The 18,101-nt window shown below is 41.6% G+C and overlaps 1 protein-coding gene across 1 annotated transcript in view; it reads left to right on the forward strand.

Moving 5' to 3' along the window:
* aldh1a2 (aldehyde dehydrogenase 1 family, member A2) overlaps window positions 1-17,145 on the forward strand; it is a 28,920-nt gene extending 11,775 nt beyond the window's left edge. Inside the window, exons 2-13 of the mRNA XM_088413085.1 lie at window positions 3,037-3,141; window positions 3,241-3,381; window positions 3,771-3,900; window positions 5,799-5,860; window positions 6,318-6,446; window positions 7,602-7,715; window positions 10,667-10,769; window positions 11,735-11,919; window positions 12,015-12,179; window positions 13,489-13,646; window positions 15,000-15,074; window positions 16,310-17,145. Coding sequence (XP_088269211.1) covers window positions 3,037-3,141; window positions 3,241-3,381; window positions 3,771-3,900; window positions 5,799-5,860; window positions 6,318-6,446; window positions 7,602-7,715; window positions 10,667-10,769; window positions 11,735-11,919; window positions 12,015-12,179; window positions 13,489-13,646; window positions 15,000-15,074; window positions 16,310-16,382 — 1,440 coding nt within the window. The 3' untranslated portion in view covers window positions 16,383-17,145. The remainder of the gene's footprint in view (window positions 1-3,036; window positions 3,142-3,240; window positions 3,382-3,770; window positions 3,901-5,798; window positions 5,861-6,317; window positions 6,447-7,601; window positions 7,716-10,666; window positions 10,770-11,734; window positions 11,920-12,014; window positions 12,180-13,488; window positions 13,647-14,999; window positions 15,075-16,309) is intronic.
* The last annotated feature ends 956 nt before the right edge of the window (window positions 17,146-18,101 follow it).

The raw sequence follows: 18,101 nt of genomic DNA on the forward strand, positions 1-18,101 counted from the left end.
CTCTGATGGAAGGCGCCTGAGAATACTTGACTGGTTGAGACAAGCCTCGCTGGCCTGTGCGCCAGGGTCACCGGAACAAAGGAGCGCCTGAGAAGAGGGCTTCCGGAGCGTACCTTTCTCTCAGGTGGCGTGCACTGATACTGAGCACCTTCGTGTTCTGCATGACAGAAAGAAGACGTTTTTCAGTCTTTTTCAGACTTCCGAGCATGTTACAGTTACCTCTAGCTTTCTTGACCCAACACTATTTGTGAAAATCCACCACACTTCATGTTTTTCATTTAATTCAATCATCAAAAAAAGGCGACAGCGGACTAGACGGCACATCCTAAAATGATTTCGAGCCGGCTTTTCCAAACTGATATCGTCACCCAACGACAAGTATTGCTGATGTGAGCGTCGAGCATGAAATGTTGGAGTAGCTCTCGAAACTGTAAAAAAGGTCTTACATGTAACATTTTTTTCCGCTTGTAAAAGATAGTCAGAAATAACCGTTGCCAAAGTTCGGGGGAAAAATGATGCATCGGGGAGATGTTCAGAAGTATTTTTAATATTAAAAAAAAACTTTCCTTTAAGCACCTTCCGGTCATTTCACATATTTAGGAAAACAAAGTTAATTTTTCCATACAAGTAGAAACTAACATACAAAAAAGCTCAAAGACTAAAGGAACGATTCTTCTTGCAACAACCCTTGTTGATGCTGAACGTGCCCTCGGAAGAGAGAACTAGTAACGGTTGGTCATTCGGCGAAACGAAAATGTTTGGCGAAACCATAATCAGAAACGGAAAACAAAACTTTTTTCTCACATCGCCTCACAATGGACTTTCATGCATGTGCTTGAAATGCGTGCCCAGAGGGAAGCCTTGCGAGCACGGGGAGGACATGCACACTCTACACAGAAAGTCTGGAGTGAGCCGGAATGCAACAATATACTGTCAAAAACAAAACAAAAAATGAAACAGCAAAGTTATTTCAAGTCCCAGTGTGTAATATTTTTATGATTAATTTTAAAACCCCACTATGAATTTAAATAAGATGTAATTAAAAGTGTTCTATATCTTGTTTATCCATTTCTTGTATATCATCGTAGTCTAGCTAATTATATCACACTGGGAGCACAGCTCAGACGGAGGCCGTCACGTTTCTTTTACGGAAATTGAAGGAAAACGTGTTTGTCTGGATGTCGATTTGTGTCTGTGTGCAGTCGAGTCAGTTTCTGATTTGTAAGCCAATCATAAAAAAAATGGAAAAAAGAAATAGAAGGTTTGCATGCCAATGGTCAATAAAAGGAGAAACTTTTCAGTGGCCGAAAATTTGGTGCATCCATCGTGAGGTTTGTCGATTCGAGCTGACCCAGCACGGTCTGCTGAGGTATTGCGTGACATCATGCATGACCGATTAAACTTGGAACAATAAAAGAGGTGTGTTTTTGTGAATATTTCTGCCAAATTCCGATACTGGGTTTCAGAGGTTCCATTACACTCAGTGACTTTAGTTTCAGGGGGCAAACTTGGGAAGTCAGAAACTTGAGTAGCGCTATCAGGTTTGTTCTGAGTCCATTTGCGTTTTTCCAAAGAAGAAAAACAGGAAGAGTGTAAACACAAAACGACTGGAGCCAGCAGATGTTGCTTTTTGAGCTCCATCTATCAAAGAGTGACAGCCATTAAAAAGAGTCTTCCTAATGGATCTAAACATGTCTAACAATATTTTGTATTTTCTGGAGGGAAGAGCGTTAAGGATTTCATATCGCAGCATTCTTTCCAGCCTTTTAACACCAAAGTCTTGAACGGGGATTCTTGGAATTTGTTTTGGTGATGCCCATAAAGATTGCATATCATATACCATGTACGGGATCCCAGGTGGTTGTTTAACGCGAGGTTCGCTTTAACGCATCACAGAGACCAAGTGCGGCACGTGTTTTATGATATCGTAAACGAACAGTGATGTTGTGAAACGTGCGCTTGAGGGGGATGGCGGATGGGAGTCTGGTGTCTGATAGGGATTTATCTGTGCCCCCCCCACCCTTCTGCCATTCTCCACACCCCCACCCCATTTGTCTGGATGGTGGAGTACTCCCAAGAGAGCCGTGGTGAACACGCAGGAATCCTCAGGCAACATTTCCAGAGATTCTCCCACATCCTTTACGCAAGAGTCTGGATGTGCAAAATAATGCTACGTCCTGCAGCCAAAACGCAGCCATAAATACTCCACTTGTAATGCGTAACACTCACACATTACGATGACAACTAAGACTAAGAAAAGAAGTTTTTATGTTTCCCTTGGCGAATTTCAGTCCTCATCTTCTTCTCTTTCACGTGGAGTACACCAAGGTTCCATTCTGGGCTGATTATTTTTTCTTTGTACCTGCTCTCCCTGAGTGATGTGAATAAAGATCCTTTTTATGCTGATGACTAAAATCGCCCTGTGACTGGAGACAAATGACCCTGGCGTTTATTTGCAGAGTTTCAACATGTCACTGGTCTTTTTTTGCCGACCGTGTCCTCTTACTACGGAAACCTGTGTTCCTTGAAAGACATCGTGCCGTATTACACATTATTTACGGGACCTAGTAGAGTGCCTGGCAGCTAATTCTCAACCTGTGCGCACCTTGTAGACAAATAGAATTGATTAATCTGATCATGCCCGTGGTCACAAATCTTGGTGTAGAGTTGACTTGAGTTTTTAAATTGAGTTGAGGATTAACTGCAAAAACTGCTACTCTTTGCACAGGCTCATTTTACGATGAATTTTAAAATGTTACCTTTTCACCTGTAAAGCTCTTAATGGTTTTGTTGAATCCTATATGTGATATGTTACAAACAATTTGTGTTCAATAAGATCTGGAGGTAATTCACTGCTTGGCCATCTGATTGGGTGATTGGGTGATTGAGCGTTTGCGCTAATGACTCCCCAAATGTGTAAACACGCCCACTTCTCTTTGTTTTTCACTGGCCACACATACGTTATTATGTTTTATTGCTTGCATTTTTAGTATTAACAAGTTTTATTCTTTAAATCTGTTTTTTTTTTCATTCCAGATTTTTATCAATAACGAGTGGCAGGACTCCGTCAGTGGGAAGGTCTTTCCAGCTGTCAACCCAGCAACCGGGGAGCAGATCTGTGACGTCCAAGAAGCAGATAAGGTTGTTTACTTAATTTCCCGGTATTTGAAACCAGTCAAAACAGCGGGGGAGTTTCTTTAAGGTGAAATCCTGAATTTGTTACCTTCATCCCAATGCCAGGCCGATGTTGATAAAGCAGTGCAGGCTGCACGTCTGGCCTTTTCACTGGGCTCAGTGTGGCGAAGGATGGATGCATCCGAACGGGGCCGACTGCTCTCCAAGCTGGCTGATCTGGTGGAGAGAGACAGCATCTATTTAGCTGTAAGAAGACATTTAATTTATCTGTTTCATCTAAATAATTTGTGGTCTTCATACTGCAATGAAACTCGAGTTGATCCATTATTCTTGGACTCTGTCCGTTTATCTTTATGTTGTTTTTTTTCCTGGTTATTTAATACTCTATTATGCCTGATAAAAAGCACATTTGACTTACTTCTGTGTCAAGCAAAAACAAATAAAATGTCTTCCCCCAGTGGAGAAACATATAACTGTAACTTTGCGGCTGTGTTGGAAATGTAGTATTATCTTAGGTTCACATTTCAGCCAAGGGTGGGTGCAAAAACTGGAGCAGTATGGAGTTATACATGAGGAGCACAAGGTTATTCAACATATTTCTCAAATGGCCCCGTCCTCCCTCCATCTCTCCTCAGACTATTGAGTCGCTCAACAGTGGGAAGCCTTTCTTGACCACCCTTTTTGTGGACCTTCAAGGGACCATAAAGACATTGAGATACTTTGCTGGGTACGCAGACAAGATCCACGGCACTTCCATTCCTATGGGTAAGGACAAAGTGAACTCATCACAATATCACCATTAAAATAATGTGTTATCATATCCAGAGTCCCAGAACACGGCTGCTTATTATGAAAACAGAGTGTCATTATAGGTGTGTTTTGGCATTTAACAGCAATTGCAGTCGATTTTATCCCACTGAGGCAAATTTGATTTATGATCTGGCATGTTCGATACACAGATTTATCGTGTGCACAACACAGTTCGCAGTTTAATTTGGAAGTGTTCTCGTTTTCTGTTTATGTAGTACTTGACGTACTGTACGTGCTATAATATAACCAGAGGCAGCGCTACGTGGTGGCCATAGCCATCCCTTGTCTCGCGAGGAGAACATTTTGATATCTTTGATTTTTCTGCTATATTTTCATGCATGCAAAATTCTTGCACGTTTTTTGAGAGGTCCACTCAGAGTTAAAGTTTATTGTCAAACTAAAAGTGAAACAATAATAATTACACTCTCAGCATTTCAGTTCTCTAGTTTTGTACTAATTCTAACTAGTATTGATGTGGCATGGATGCAACCACACATGCCAACAAATAATATAGCAATACACCGTATTCTTTATCCGCCGCATAGAACGGCATATTCTGTAACGAGGAGCTGAGAGTAACTGAAAAACACGATGGCCGTTCAGTTGATGTAGTATGACAAGAACCGTTTGATTTTGCTCATTCAAATACACGTGACAACAATATTTATTCATTTATCTATGGTGGGGGTGCAGATTGATGGCATTTTCCATCATTTAATTGGGGAAAGTTTTTTTTAGTTACGAGCGCTGATTGGAAACGAATGAAACTCATCTTTCGCGCTCTTTTAAACGCCTTCACGAAATACCTCGGGAAAAAAAAAGATCACATATTAAATGTCGACAATTAGATTATATTCCAAAATGGTTTGGCCTAAAATGAGATACCAAAATCACAATCAATGGGAAGCAATCATTTATTGTCCCGAGGAGGCTGCCGCAAGTGTTGCCAGTGAATGGGATGAGTCCGGCGGTGCGAAAGGGGAAAGTAGGCTGTCTGCTTTCAACGGGCGGCACTAAAAGAGGAGGAAAAATACGAATAAGAATAAGAAAGGACTTGGGAAACCTCTCGATACCGCTGTATTGTCCCTCTCAAAGCTTCTCTTGTACTCGGCTGCCAAAGCAACCACAGTGAGCGCTTTCCCAGGGCTTTAGTTGAATCTTTATTCCTCTCGTAGACTTCCAGAGAAAACAAACACGGGTATTCCCGCTGCCCCAATGCTTCGAGCGCTCGTATTTGGACACAACCATCAACAACACGTTTTTCGCCTTTTCCTAATATTATGCTGATCAACAGGGACAGTGTGAAAGGAATGGGCGTTGTCCTCATATTCCGCACATTTGTCGGTACGGTTTACGCTCTAATCTTCCAAAATGAAGTTAAGCAACTAGCACACGTTCAATCGCTTATTCCCCAAATAACAACAGCATGTTTTGAGTTCTTTCCTTATGCTATTTTCCCATGATTCAAACCACTGATCATCGCTGTCCAAATGTATATTGAGGCAAGGTGTCAGCTGAGGGCTGTTTTAGGAAATTTATACACGTTTCCCAAAATCAATTGTTTGCTGAGAGTGGCACACCCTCAAGTAATGCAAGAGGAATGAGAGAGCCTTTCCAGCATGACACCATGTCCATGACCTTAAAACAGTTACACACATGCCTTGTGTTGCTCGCAACGTAATCTCTCACAGGGGTAAGAGGAAGCAGGATTGTTGTGGGTGGATTCGCTTAACGAACGAGCATGAAGGGGCAATGCGGACTGACCGTTTTCACATGTTTCGCGCATTAAAACCAAAGCGACAGCGGAGTTGAATAAACTTGTTATCCTTGTGTGTGCGCGTGTTCCTTCCCAGATGGAGAGTATCTGACGTTTACCAGATATGAGCCCATTGGAGTTTGTGGACAAATTATCCCTGTGAGTATAATAATCTCTGCAAAAAAAAAAAAAAAAAATATATATATATATATATATATATATATATATATATATATATAGTGGTGCCTTGAGGTAAGCGTTAAGCAAGTTTTTTTTATATTGTATTGGTTAGACCTCTCACTGTAATATGCTAACAGGCCTGTGGCAATTGGGAACAATTAAACTCGTATCTCAAGGCATGTGAACAATATCTGTTCAAGTAAGGTGTTGCAAGTCCACCGCTTGGCCATATTGTGATAGGAAGTGAACTTTTTCTCACTTGGCCGTTTAGACAGACTGAAAGCGAGAGTAAATGACTGGTGAGCAATGAATGCCTTTTTGCGATTTGTCTTGTGATCACCCGGTGTAGGATCATAATGTAATGTAATGATAATGTATAATCAGTTTGAATGCATGATGTCTTTTGTCTGTGTACATGTATGTGTGTCATGCACAGTGGAACTTCCCTCTGATGATGACGGCGTGGAAGTTGGGGCCGGCGCTGGCATGTGGGAACACTGTCATCCTCAAACCTGCTGAGCAAACACCGCTCACTTGCCTCTACATGGCGGCCCTCGTTAAGGAGGTAACAAACACCTATGTTCGGACCAATACAGACGATTATGATTCTTTTCCGACTATGAAGGGGAAAGTCGAAAAACAAAGATTTTAGAATAGACTATTGTCACCAATTACTCTGTCAATGAATTGAGTGATCGGACACAATTTTAATTTGTGTTAAAATGTAAACCAGTGAGAGCGTTATCAATCATAAGCGATCGGAGAAAAGCCAAGACTCTTTTTGCAAAAGAGAAAGAGAGCGCCAAGTTCTTCCGGTGTTCTCGGGAATCACCTGTTTTCCTGACTTCTGTTTGTAAAGCAATTATAGTTGTTTATTTGGTAAAGAAAAAAACAACAACTAAATATTGAATTCTCATTTGTTAAGGTATTTTTTTTTTTGGGGGGGGGGGGGGGGGGTTGATGTTATTCAGTACCCACCTCAATTTTTTTTAACTGTTTCAACTCATGGTTCAATGATCGTTTTCTATATCAAAGTGGATGCTAACAAATTATTTTGCAGAATTTGCAGAATTTCTACTCGTAAGGTTAATATTTCGTGTACAGAAGTGGGGTTTCCAGGGTTTTCCAGGGTTTCCAAGGGTTTCCACTGTACATATCATGCATATTACACATTATACATATTATGATTATTTAACGCATACCATACAATTATATGCATAACAAGAATGACATAAATCACATCATGTAATTTGTATTATTTAATTTGGTCTACTAATGAGAAATGATAACAGAACTGATAATTACTTTGACTGAGAAGCAGTTCCCATAATGAAACTGTCATTTCTTTTGAAATCCCGAATCCTCATCCCAACTGTGATATGAAAAACAATGAGCGGCGATCCATCTAAGGTGGCACCGGACAGGGTAGAAAAGCCCAGAAAAGAATCAAGCGAAATGAAAAAATGAATAAGTACCGTACATGTCATTCCTCATGTGTGTGCGGATCTCAAGTACGGTGATGAGATTAGAACAATATTATCCTGTTCTATCTCATCCTGCAAATCTGGAGACTGTCTGTCTGTGTCCTTCCTCTCTTTTGACGTTTTCTGCTGTTTGGGAGGTTGGGTTGGGTCCGGATTCTCCCGCACTGCCTGTGGTTTTACTTGGCTCTGCTGTCATCCCCGCTAAGGCCTTGTTTCCTCTCACATTGTTTTGACAGGCCGGCTTTCCGCCGGGAGTCGTCAATATTTTGCCGGGATTCGGGCCAACGGCGGGAGCGGCGATCGCTTCGCACATGGGCATCGACAAAGTGGCGTTCACAGGCTCGACGGAGGTAACGTTTGGTTGCGGAAGGCCACCTCATCGCGATACACTTAACGTACGTGTGCGACACAGGGGGGCGCGCCGGCTAATTAGAGAACAATAAGCCTGCATTGGGGCCTAAATGACAAACAAATGTGAGTCTTATATAAACGGCGAGCCCTGTCGTTATTCCTTTTGGCAGTCATCAGTGATTTTATCTCGCACATGTGCACATATTTGCTCTGTCAAGAGTATACAAACACATCTGTCTAAAACGCTGGTCCTCCTCTGTTAACTCTCCACAGCACATCCTCGCACTATTGTACTGTAGCTTACATGACAAGGAAACTAAGCTCAATGATCAAGTACATACCATGTTAGCGGATGGATCCAAGTGCATTCTTTGGCAGCTCAGCAGATTCCTCTCCTGCAGACCATTAATAGCAGACCATATCTCCAACTGCATACATGCCTCGATGATAAAAGCTTTCACAGTAAACCCAAAGCAGAGTGAATGGTTTAATTTTGCCAACTTGCATTTCTTCAGCGCCTTTTTGTCAAATGAGCCGTGACCTGTTTACATTCTGGAGTCGATATAGTCTGTTTTGACTCTTTGAGTATGTGCAGGTATGTGTTGTTGGCTGCTGTATGAACAGCCCCCTCATACATATCACAAGGAGCCAAAAGGCTTACAGAAGCGGAGTCACGCCCTAAAGCAGGGGTGCCCGAATGCCCAAACCTTTTTGCCCCGAGATCTGCTTTTCCAGCAGCCCACATCCCATGATCTCCCAGTGGATAGACACGTTTACTGGGCAGTAACTATGGGACAAGATATGGTTTTGTTTGTTTGTTTATTGGCCCAGAAGTTAAATGAGGCCGTCTTAACCAGCTTATTTAAACCCGCCGTCGCTCCCTCGTCGTTGTTGTTTATTTTTTTTAAAGAAATTGCATCTATACGAATCCAGTACAGTGCAGTTTCATTCACTTACAAGCATGCCAAGTCGCTAGGCGGCAGTAGTGTCGCCAAATTTTGGCGATCAGAAAGAACATCCGCCACAAAATCTGTGTCTTTGGCGGTAAAAAGACATTTTCGTTCTAAGCTGGTTACACGCAACCACGAAAGCGGAGGCTTCTGCAAATCTCCACTTTGGCCGGGGGTTTTCAAAGATTTGGTTTTGATGAAGTAAAAAAAAAGCCATGTAAAGCAAATAGGGCAAAACTGAGCCATTTACTGGCAATTTGCAGGAACCCCGGCTACATGTAGACAATGCCTGAGACTTGGGAAGAATCCGCTGTCTGTCAATCCAGTGTCATTTTGTCAATAGGCCGAATATTCTGGGGAAGCCAGAAAATGTTTCAAAATAAATTGCGAGATATCAAGTAAAGTATGAAACGAACAGCATCGGAACACATTTATTTTGAAGTTCCTCCCAGACGCAAGGTTGTGACACCAATCTGCTACTTGTTGATCTGATGATCCCAGCGTGGGCAGCGTTGGATGTAAATGACGCAGTGTTCTTTTTTCTCGATTGATGTTTTTTCTCAATTTTTTTTAATTTAACAATAGCTAGGTGGACCCTCTGTCGACCGCAATTGACACAATGGACACCCCTGCCCTAAAGGTTTCTCAATAAACAGTACAATCAGTTGGTTTTGATTTGAAAGGCTCACTTGGCAAAGCGTGAAAAAACAGGCATGGATGGGAAAAATAAGGGCCAAATCTATGTCCAGCAGGTCTACTGAAATAGATGTTAAAAAGATGTTGTACTACGTGTTTTCGCTCTCACGCAATCTCGCATCAAGCCACCTTGTAAGAGAAACATATACGTATTTGTTTTTTGTTTGTTTTTAATCATCCCGTCTTGATTGAACATTTCCCTTGTGAGTGGCCCGCATGCTTTTTTCCCCCCGCAAGTTTCCCTGTTTTCCATGTGATCTGGAGGCAATTAGTATGGAAAAGAGCCAGCGCTGTCAGAAGCTGCCCGTGCCCAGACAGTGAGTCACCGCAAAAGTAGTAGCGGGATATCGCAGGGAGAGGAGCATCTCCTTGTCCGGCGCGGCTTGGCGCTATGCTGCGTGTGGCTGCAGGTGGATTGGGGTGCGGCGACTCACGTGAGGCTGTGACTCCTCGGGGAAAAGTCTGGCAGCTCAGCTTGCCGTGTTTACCTCTCGTTGAGGATACGCTAGCCTCTCCTTAGTCAACCACGGCGCTGATCAAAGACACATGAGTCCAAGGCAAATGTTGTGCTGTGTGATTAAACTTGTGGCGCAGAGCCAACAACGCACACCTGACTGCCGAGGAACCACGCGGAGAAAATGTCTTTTGTTTACAGAGATGGATTTCTTGGATAAAATAACTGTTTGCTTTGACTTCCTTTGCCGGGGGAAATACACGCTGGCGTGATACAAGGACAATCTGGTCTTTACAAAGACGATAATGCGCTTTGCCTGAAGCGTCTGTCTTATGTGGACGCACACACGACACGCACCGCTTGCGAGTGAACGTAACGAAACAGTTTAGGCCTGCATCTCGTAGTTAACTTAATAATCGATTAATCTGTTGATTGTTTTGAAGAATCCATTTCAATTAAAAGTGATGTTAACTGCAAATTAGATCCGACTGTGCGGGTATCCGGAGAACAACACGATATCATTGATTTGCTCCGACTGAAATGTTTTTAAGTCTCTATATAGGTTAAATAAATGACAGCATGAGAAATGTAGTTTGCCAGAATGCTTATTAAGGAAACCTCCCCACTGATAGATGAGCACTCCTCTCTTTTGGTGAGCTGACAACGAGCCACCCACACATTGTTCTTGCTTCCTCCCTTCTCACAAATATTGTACGACCTCCAAAACTCTTTGTGGTAGTGCATGGCCGAACTACGGAAGAAATTGAAGTGAACGCCACCACTTGATTTAGTGAGGAGGCGTTGGGCCTGCGTCACTCTGACTAAACTTTCATATTGTATTTCCCTTTAGGTTGGAAAACTGATCCAGGAAGCAGCCGGCAAGACTAACCTGAAGAGAGTGACGTTGGAGCTGGGAGGCAAGAATCCAAACATCATATTTGCAGATGCTGACTGTAAGTTTACGAGTGATGTTTTCCTCATTTGTACATTGTAGGGCAAGTGTGATGCTATTCTGGTTGGACAATGGCACTTTATTACAAGTAAAATTCAAATAGTTGAATTTTCTTTGGTTGCACTTTGAAATGTGGTACAGTAAATTGTAAAGTTACAGCTAACCTTTTTTTTTGTTTAGTTTTTTGTTTTATTGCTTATATTATTTGCTCGATTGTGGAATGTAGTCTGCTCAAGGAAGATAATAAGAAGTTCCTTGTGTAGTATTACTATGCTTGTGACTATAAAACTCTTGAATCTTGAATTTTAAAGACTTTAACTTGTGATTTAACTTGGGATTTTTTGTCTTTTTATTTTTATTTTGATGGCAAATAGGTGTCTGGTGTATCAACATACAATTAAATGTCATTCTAACCAGTGACAAAAAAAGAGCTCCAGAATTGTATTTTTACAATTGCTGGAGGATTTTTTTTTTCATCACACAAATATTGTGCCCCGTTCGCCACCTATCTTAACACTTCATGGGGTGTTGTATTTTATGAACCCTCAATCCATAGAGGTATGCACAAGGTGTGACAACCCTAACATCGGATGGTGTTGGATGGATGACTCAGATTTGAAGTGGCTCACCAAACTGTGCGTGGTGAGGCGTTCAAATGCTTTCAACAGCCGTGAGAGGGTCTCCCTGAGGTCTGTAAATCAGGAAAATAGACCCAGACTCAGTCAGTGCTTTGGCTGAGACCCATAAATCACGGGGGTCTGTTAACCCTTAGCGCTGAACAGCAGGGTCTTGTCTCTCAGGTGTCACTTTTGCACAAGGTAGTAGCTAAACTCAGACAAAAAAATTCTGTGCCTTGCAGACGAGACGCTATCTGTTACATCAATTTTTCCATCTCGCTATCTTTAGCTGAAGGGTGTTCATCAAGCTTTTATTTTGGTTTAAATTGATGCCCTCCTCATTCCTCAGTGGACCTGGCTGTGGAACAAGCTCACCAGGGCGTGTTCTTCAACGCGGGCCAGTGCTGCACCGCGGGCTCACGCGTCTTTGTGGAGGAGCCCATCTATGAAGAGTTTGTGCGCAGGAGCGTGGAGCGAGCCAAGAGGAGGACGGTCGGCAGCCCCTTTGATCCCACTGCGGAGCAGGGTCCACAGGTGAGAGGACGCACTCCTTTTTTAGACTATGGCCTGTATCTTTTTTTGACAATCCCTCTTCCTCATCTTTTATTGCATATCTCTTCTGTTATCAGATCAGTCGGGAGCATCAGAATCGCGTGCTGGAGTACATTCAGAGTGGCATCAGTGAAGGTGCCAAACTGGAGTGTGGAGGCAAAGCTCTAGGGGTGAAGGGCTTCTTCATTGAGCCCACTGTGTTTTCCAACGTGAGGGACGACATGCGCATTGCCAGAGAAGAGGTACACTTGCTAATGGGAGGAAACCTAGTATGCCTAGAGAGGGCCCGTTTTTATTTAGTTTATATGTCGAAACTATGGGTCTGTCCCCTTGTAGTGTTAGAAAATGAAACTTCTTCCCTCACTCTGCGGATGCCGTGCAGCATTATACCTTATATAAAAAAATGTGTTTGATATATTTGAGTAAGCTTTTATTTTTTTATTTTGGTGCAGAAGGAACTAGTTAGCTGTGAATGTTATTTTGTGTGCAGCTTCATTTCTGGCTATTACACTGCAATAGAGTCAGTTTTCATTATCGTATAGCTTAGGCCTTTTAGGCAGATTTTTGCAATTTACGGCTTTGAGGACATATCCGGCCTTCACGGTGATAATAAAATAAAAATAACACGTAAGATATATTTTGAAGGTTAAGCTTTTAAAATGTAGCGAGCAGGATTTTGTTTGAAGTGCTGCCAAATTTGCAACATCTTTTTCAACTCCAACAGCTTTTTTTTTTTTTTGCAAAAACAGTGGTCGTAATGTTAGCAACATTCTCACTGCCTGCATGGTTATCGTCAATAATAGTAAATTTCCCGCGTATCTATAGTATGTATACGGGAGTCTTGACTAAGAGCTGCTATCATGATTTGTAACGATGTCATTAGAACTACCAAAACTGTCATTTGTCAGTTCTCAAACTTTGATGTTATTACACTGTTTGCATAGTAAATGATTGATTCTTCTGTTTGACTTTTCTTGTGAGTTTGCTTACCACAAATGCATCTCAAGTTTAGCCCAGCACATAAATGCAAAGCATCCAGCTGTAACTGCAGCTATGACTAATGCTAGCAACAAAGGTGCTAATGTAGCGAGCCATAGCAGAGCTCTCTGCCAAGCTAAACAGGATGAACGGTGTTTTACTTTAATGTTAATTCCCAATTATTTGACAATTGACAAAAGAAAATTGCATCATTCCGTTATATGTATCATTCCCATACGTCAATTTTATTGTGTAAAAACATAATGAATACCTTGCTAGTCAATGTACAGTAATGTCACTAAATCAATTTGTAGCGGCCAGTCACCGTAGTATAATAAGAAAAAATGCATACACTAGAGGAGACACTAATCTGATGAGGCTAAGGTGAATGAGTTCTTCCTTTGGACCACGCCCAACCCCCGCACAAAGTTCCGTGGAAAAGTTGTTTTTGCATCTTCTTGCTACCAGACAACCAAACTGTGATGAAAATATAACTGCCTTGGCGGAGGTAACAACTCAATCACCATTAAAACCTCTGAGTGAGCCATGCGTATGTTTTGAAATGCTTTGCAGATTTTTGGACCAGTGCAGCAGATCATGAAGTTCAAAACGATGGAGGAAGTGATTGAACGAGCCAACAACACAGACTACGGTTTGGCTGCCGCGGTTTTCACTAGTGACATCAACAAAGCCATGACCATATCTACAGCCATGCAGGCTGGCACCGTCTGGTAAGTTTCATTTATTACTCCACTCCTTCCGGCAGCACCTGCCATTTCTACACTTGGCCCTCACTAATTGCATGTTGGCCATTTGCCATTTCACTATTATTACACAAGAAATGCTTCCTTTCTTTTTTTTCTACACTGCAGTGTACACATTCTCAAAGTAAAACACAGAAACAGAGTCTACCGACACACAACTACAAAACAGCGGTGTATGTAAATTGCAACCTTAATTTCAATATGAAATGGCTATAAAATGTTACTTCCTGATTACACTCCTAATTGTTGAGTTTTTCTTGTATAATTATGTGCAGATGGCTCTGGCACAGGGGAAGTTTTTAGCTAACATTCAAAATGAGTTGAACATTTTTCACTACTTACCATCGTGAACTGCAATCCTGCAAGCTATATTTACAGTCTGTTTCCGGCGGCCACGACGGCCTTGTTCCAGGCCACTTGCCATTTGCCAGTGCAGTCACTGCGTAGACGAGAAATCTAGTGGGCCATAGTAAAATGAAACTCTTGCAACTAATCCAGATAGTACAAAAGGACCTTATATAACTTGGAGTCCATCTTGAGACTTTCTGTCTACAACTCTTCTGACGCTTAACTGAACCTACAATGCCGCCATGGCATCCTTGTTGATAATGCTTGAAGGGATAATTTACTTATTTAGCCATAGTCTGACGTAAAATGTTCACATTTCGTCAATGCATTTCATAAGTTCATTATTTTCGATGCACGAATGATACCTTTAAAAATTGCACAGGTGCTCAGGATTCAGGCAATCACTACTCACCTGTTGCCTGCCTTTAGTCATGTGAAGTTTGCAAGTCACAAAATTGATCAAACGAAGCACCCGTTCTTCACTCTGCATTTTTTAATCCATCGTGTATGACATCAAATTGTCATCACCAATTACTGTTCTTTTTTTATTTTACAAGAATGTTTTTAAACGATTTTAACCATGACCGTTCACAATGGGTTTCAAATGTCAGCTTTGTCTCAAAACATTTAATAAAAATGTCCTCAATAAATTGCCACCATTTCTTTCAAATGAAGTCCCTATTCCGCTTTTGAGTTTCTCCCGCGTTGAATAATTTCATGTTGTCTTTCCCAGATGGCTGAAGTTAAGCAACTCCCAAATATGCAACTGACTACTTTCAGCTGTGTTTGCTAAAAACTAATGGGATTATGTTATCAAATCCAGAGGGTGGCTAAAATAGCAATGGCGCTGGTGATGATATGTTCCTACATCCATCATCATGAACGCCGCTATGATATTATGCATCAGCCAAAAATTCTGCGCTGTGAGTCCAATGCACGAGAGCAATAATGAATGTTTTGTGTACTTTTTAGGATAAACTGCTTCAACGCTCTCAGCACACAGTGTCCATTTGGAGGATATAAAATGTCTGGCAATGGACGTGAATTGTGAGTATGTCTTGTAAGGAACTGTCCACTAAGTATATACAATGAACCACGACATCACTAATATTGACTTCAGGGCTTTTTGAGAGGATGTGACCATATTCCTATGCCAAGACTCTTGCAGTTAGTCACAGCAAAATTTTACCCCCAGCCCCCAAGCACACACACACATACACACACGCACACAAAATAATTGCAAGATGCAGGGGGAAAAACAATAACACCATTATATGTATGACTACTAAGTCAATGAACACATCAACGAGCTCTCCAACATCATATTACAACATCTCTTTTGGATATAAAAGCTTTTGCTTAATTTTGGGGGATGTTTTATTCCTATTCATCGTAAATAACCTGCAATTTGCAGACTGTCCCTGCGTAAGTCAGCTCCTGCAGTGCATCAAGATCAATGTTGTCTATGTGTCCAAGAGGACGGTTTAAATATTTTACAAATGTTGTTTTTGTCATTGTAGCTAGTAATCTGCGTTGGTGTTCAGACAACGTTTTGACTGAGATGTATTGTTCCCGAAAGTCTGAATCTGCACATAAGTATTAGTAATGTAGCGTGTCCCGCGTGAGGTGTTCCAAACACTTTGCGTTTGACAGGAGGAAAACACAGAACTTGTACTTCTTTGAGAGTGGAACAGCTGACACCCGTTTATTTTATACTCATTCCAAATTCTCCCTTTCATCGCCCTCATGTCATCACCCCGGGACCCCTCCCTTCCAACTAGCGTTTACAGTAAATTGAGGGTGCGGTTTACTAAACGGAGGGTACGTATTACTAAATTGAGGGAACGGATTATTAAATTAAGGGTATGGATTAGTAAATTTAGGGTACGGATTAGTGCAAACATATTTTATCATACTCTGCCACTAGAGGCTCTCCATAATAATTGGTTCACTGACTCGATTTGTATATAATTCAGACGGATTTTCCTATGCTGTTGTCACATTTATGAACGAAATACGATGCCATGCACGTACGCATATCGCGGAGCATGGAATCCGTCCACAGGCGTATACTTCTATTCGACTAAAATTACGTCGGGTTGACACCACCTACCACAAAAGGGACCACCTTTTAGGTAGTCAAAAATAGTCTATTTTTGGGAGAAAAATTTGTTGTTGCTCCGAGAGGTTAAACCCCCCCCCATATTCACAAACACACCTATTTTTGAGACTGAATGACAGACTAGCATTCCAATACTGATGTTTGATGTTGTACATTTCAGGGGAGAATGTGGCCTGAGGGAGTATTCAGAGGTGAAGACCATCACTATGAAGATGGTCGCCAAAAACTCTTAAAGCATCCTATCGTTTTCGGGGGAGGAGGTAGCAACTTCCTTAGTACCGACCTCTGAGCAAACCATCGAATCCTTCATGGTGACGAAAGGCTGTGACCGCTCTCCGCCCCTCGACTGCCCTCACCTCCCTTGCGCCCCTCGGACAGCCGGCCAGTCCCAATGTGACGACTTTGAGCCGACCCGACGTGCCGACCGGACGACCACCGAAGCATTATCTCCTCCACTAACTCCACTAAAGCACTCACAAAGACAATGGGGCAAATCCAGATTCTCTCCAACTGCTACAACCTTATCTCCACCTGCACCTCCCTCTTCAGAGTGTGTAGAAGCTGCTGCCAGACTCCATCGCCCCACTTGCTATCAAACATTTCAATGCCGCCTGTGTTGGAGCCAGTGCCATCAAACTTCACGTGTCATCGCTTTTGGCTCGAATTTATGCAAGCATGCGCCCCCTGGTTTCAAGACCTCTGATGATGTCATCAGCCTCAGTTATGAATGGATGAAATGTTAATTCCGAATCGATTTCTAATTGTCTTTTATTTTAACTTGACTTAACACTGTATGTCAACCTTTGACTTTGATTTGATCCTCTTTAAAAAAAATAAAAATAAAATCTTTTCACCTGCTTAAAGAGGGCTAGATGTGTTTAAAATGTTATGTAACTGATTGTCATTGATGTCCATCTATGTTATGTTTATACAACCATATGCTATAAAATTATAAAATGACCTTTTTTTCCCAGTAAAAAAACTTTTTTCCTGTAACTTTTTGGTCTATGCATCATTACTGGGGCTCGAATACCTATTTGAGAGATGCACCACATAGTTTGAAACAGTTCTTCAACTCAAACTGATAAGTGAAAGGAAGAGCTTTTCAACTGGGATGTAGTAACATCCTGAATATGAATCTGCAAGCCGTAATTACTCAATATACTGATAAAATTAAAGAACGTTCAGCAATTCAACCTTGAATATTATTTATTTGAACTTCCCTAGAAATCTGAATGCTGATACATGGTCACAGTGTTTCGAAAACAAATAAATTCTAAGATTCACCTTAACACCCAATTCAATTTCAGTGACACAGCACTTTATATACTCTACCCAATGTTGTTTGTGTGCCTGCTGTACAACAACTAGAAAGAAATGACGTTTCATTCTTTAAAAACACCTGCAGCCAACACCTGCGACGACAGCCGTAACATCATTTAAAAACAACGTAGCGTTATCAAAAACAATGAGCATATAAGACGCTAAAATAAGGGCTTAATTCTTACGCTCTGCTGCAATGCCCAGGAATAAAATTGTATTGTCTCGCAGGCTCAAGTAGACATAGCAAAACTCGCAATTTCTGTACAGAAAATTACTACAGTATAACGAAATGGCTACAGCAACTAGTCGAATCTGAAGTTGATACTTCTTTCTTTGTGTCCGCATGATGATATTATACAGTAACCGCCTACTGGTGGTCAAGGTGGGCACACCAGAAGGAGCTGAACACCGAATCGGATCGAAGCATTAAATCGTGACGCACTGTTGGATGTTTCACATTATTTATTATTTGCTAATCATCCTATTAATCCTGCTTTATTAACATAAGGAATTACGTGTTATTTTTTTCATATGTAAATAAAAAATAAAAAAATGGAGGGGAGTCTGAAACCAAATAAAGGCATTTCATTTGAGAAATTGAGAGCCTCATTCGAGACACTAGTTCTGAA

The sequence above is a fragment of the Hippichthys cyanospilos genome, chromosome 4 (genome assembly GCF_059441005.1).
Source record: "Hippichthys cyanospilos isolate Australia breed blue-spotted pipefish chromosome 4, RoL_Hcya_1.0, whole genome shotgun sequence".
In the NCBI taxonomy this organism is placed as follows: Eukaryota; Metazoa; Chordata; class Actinopteri; order Syngnathiformes; family Syngnathidae; genus Hippichthys; species Hippichthys cyanospilos.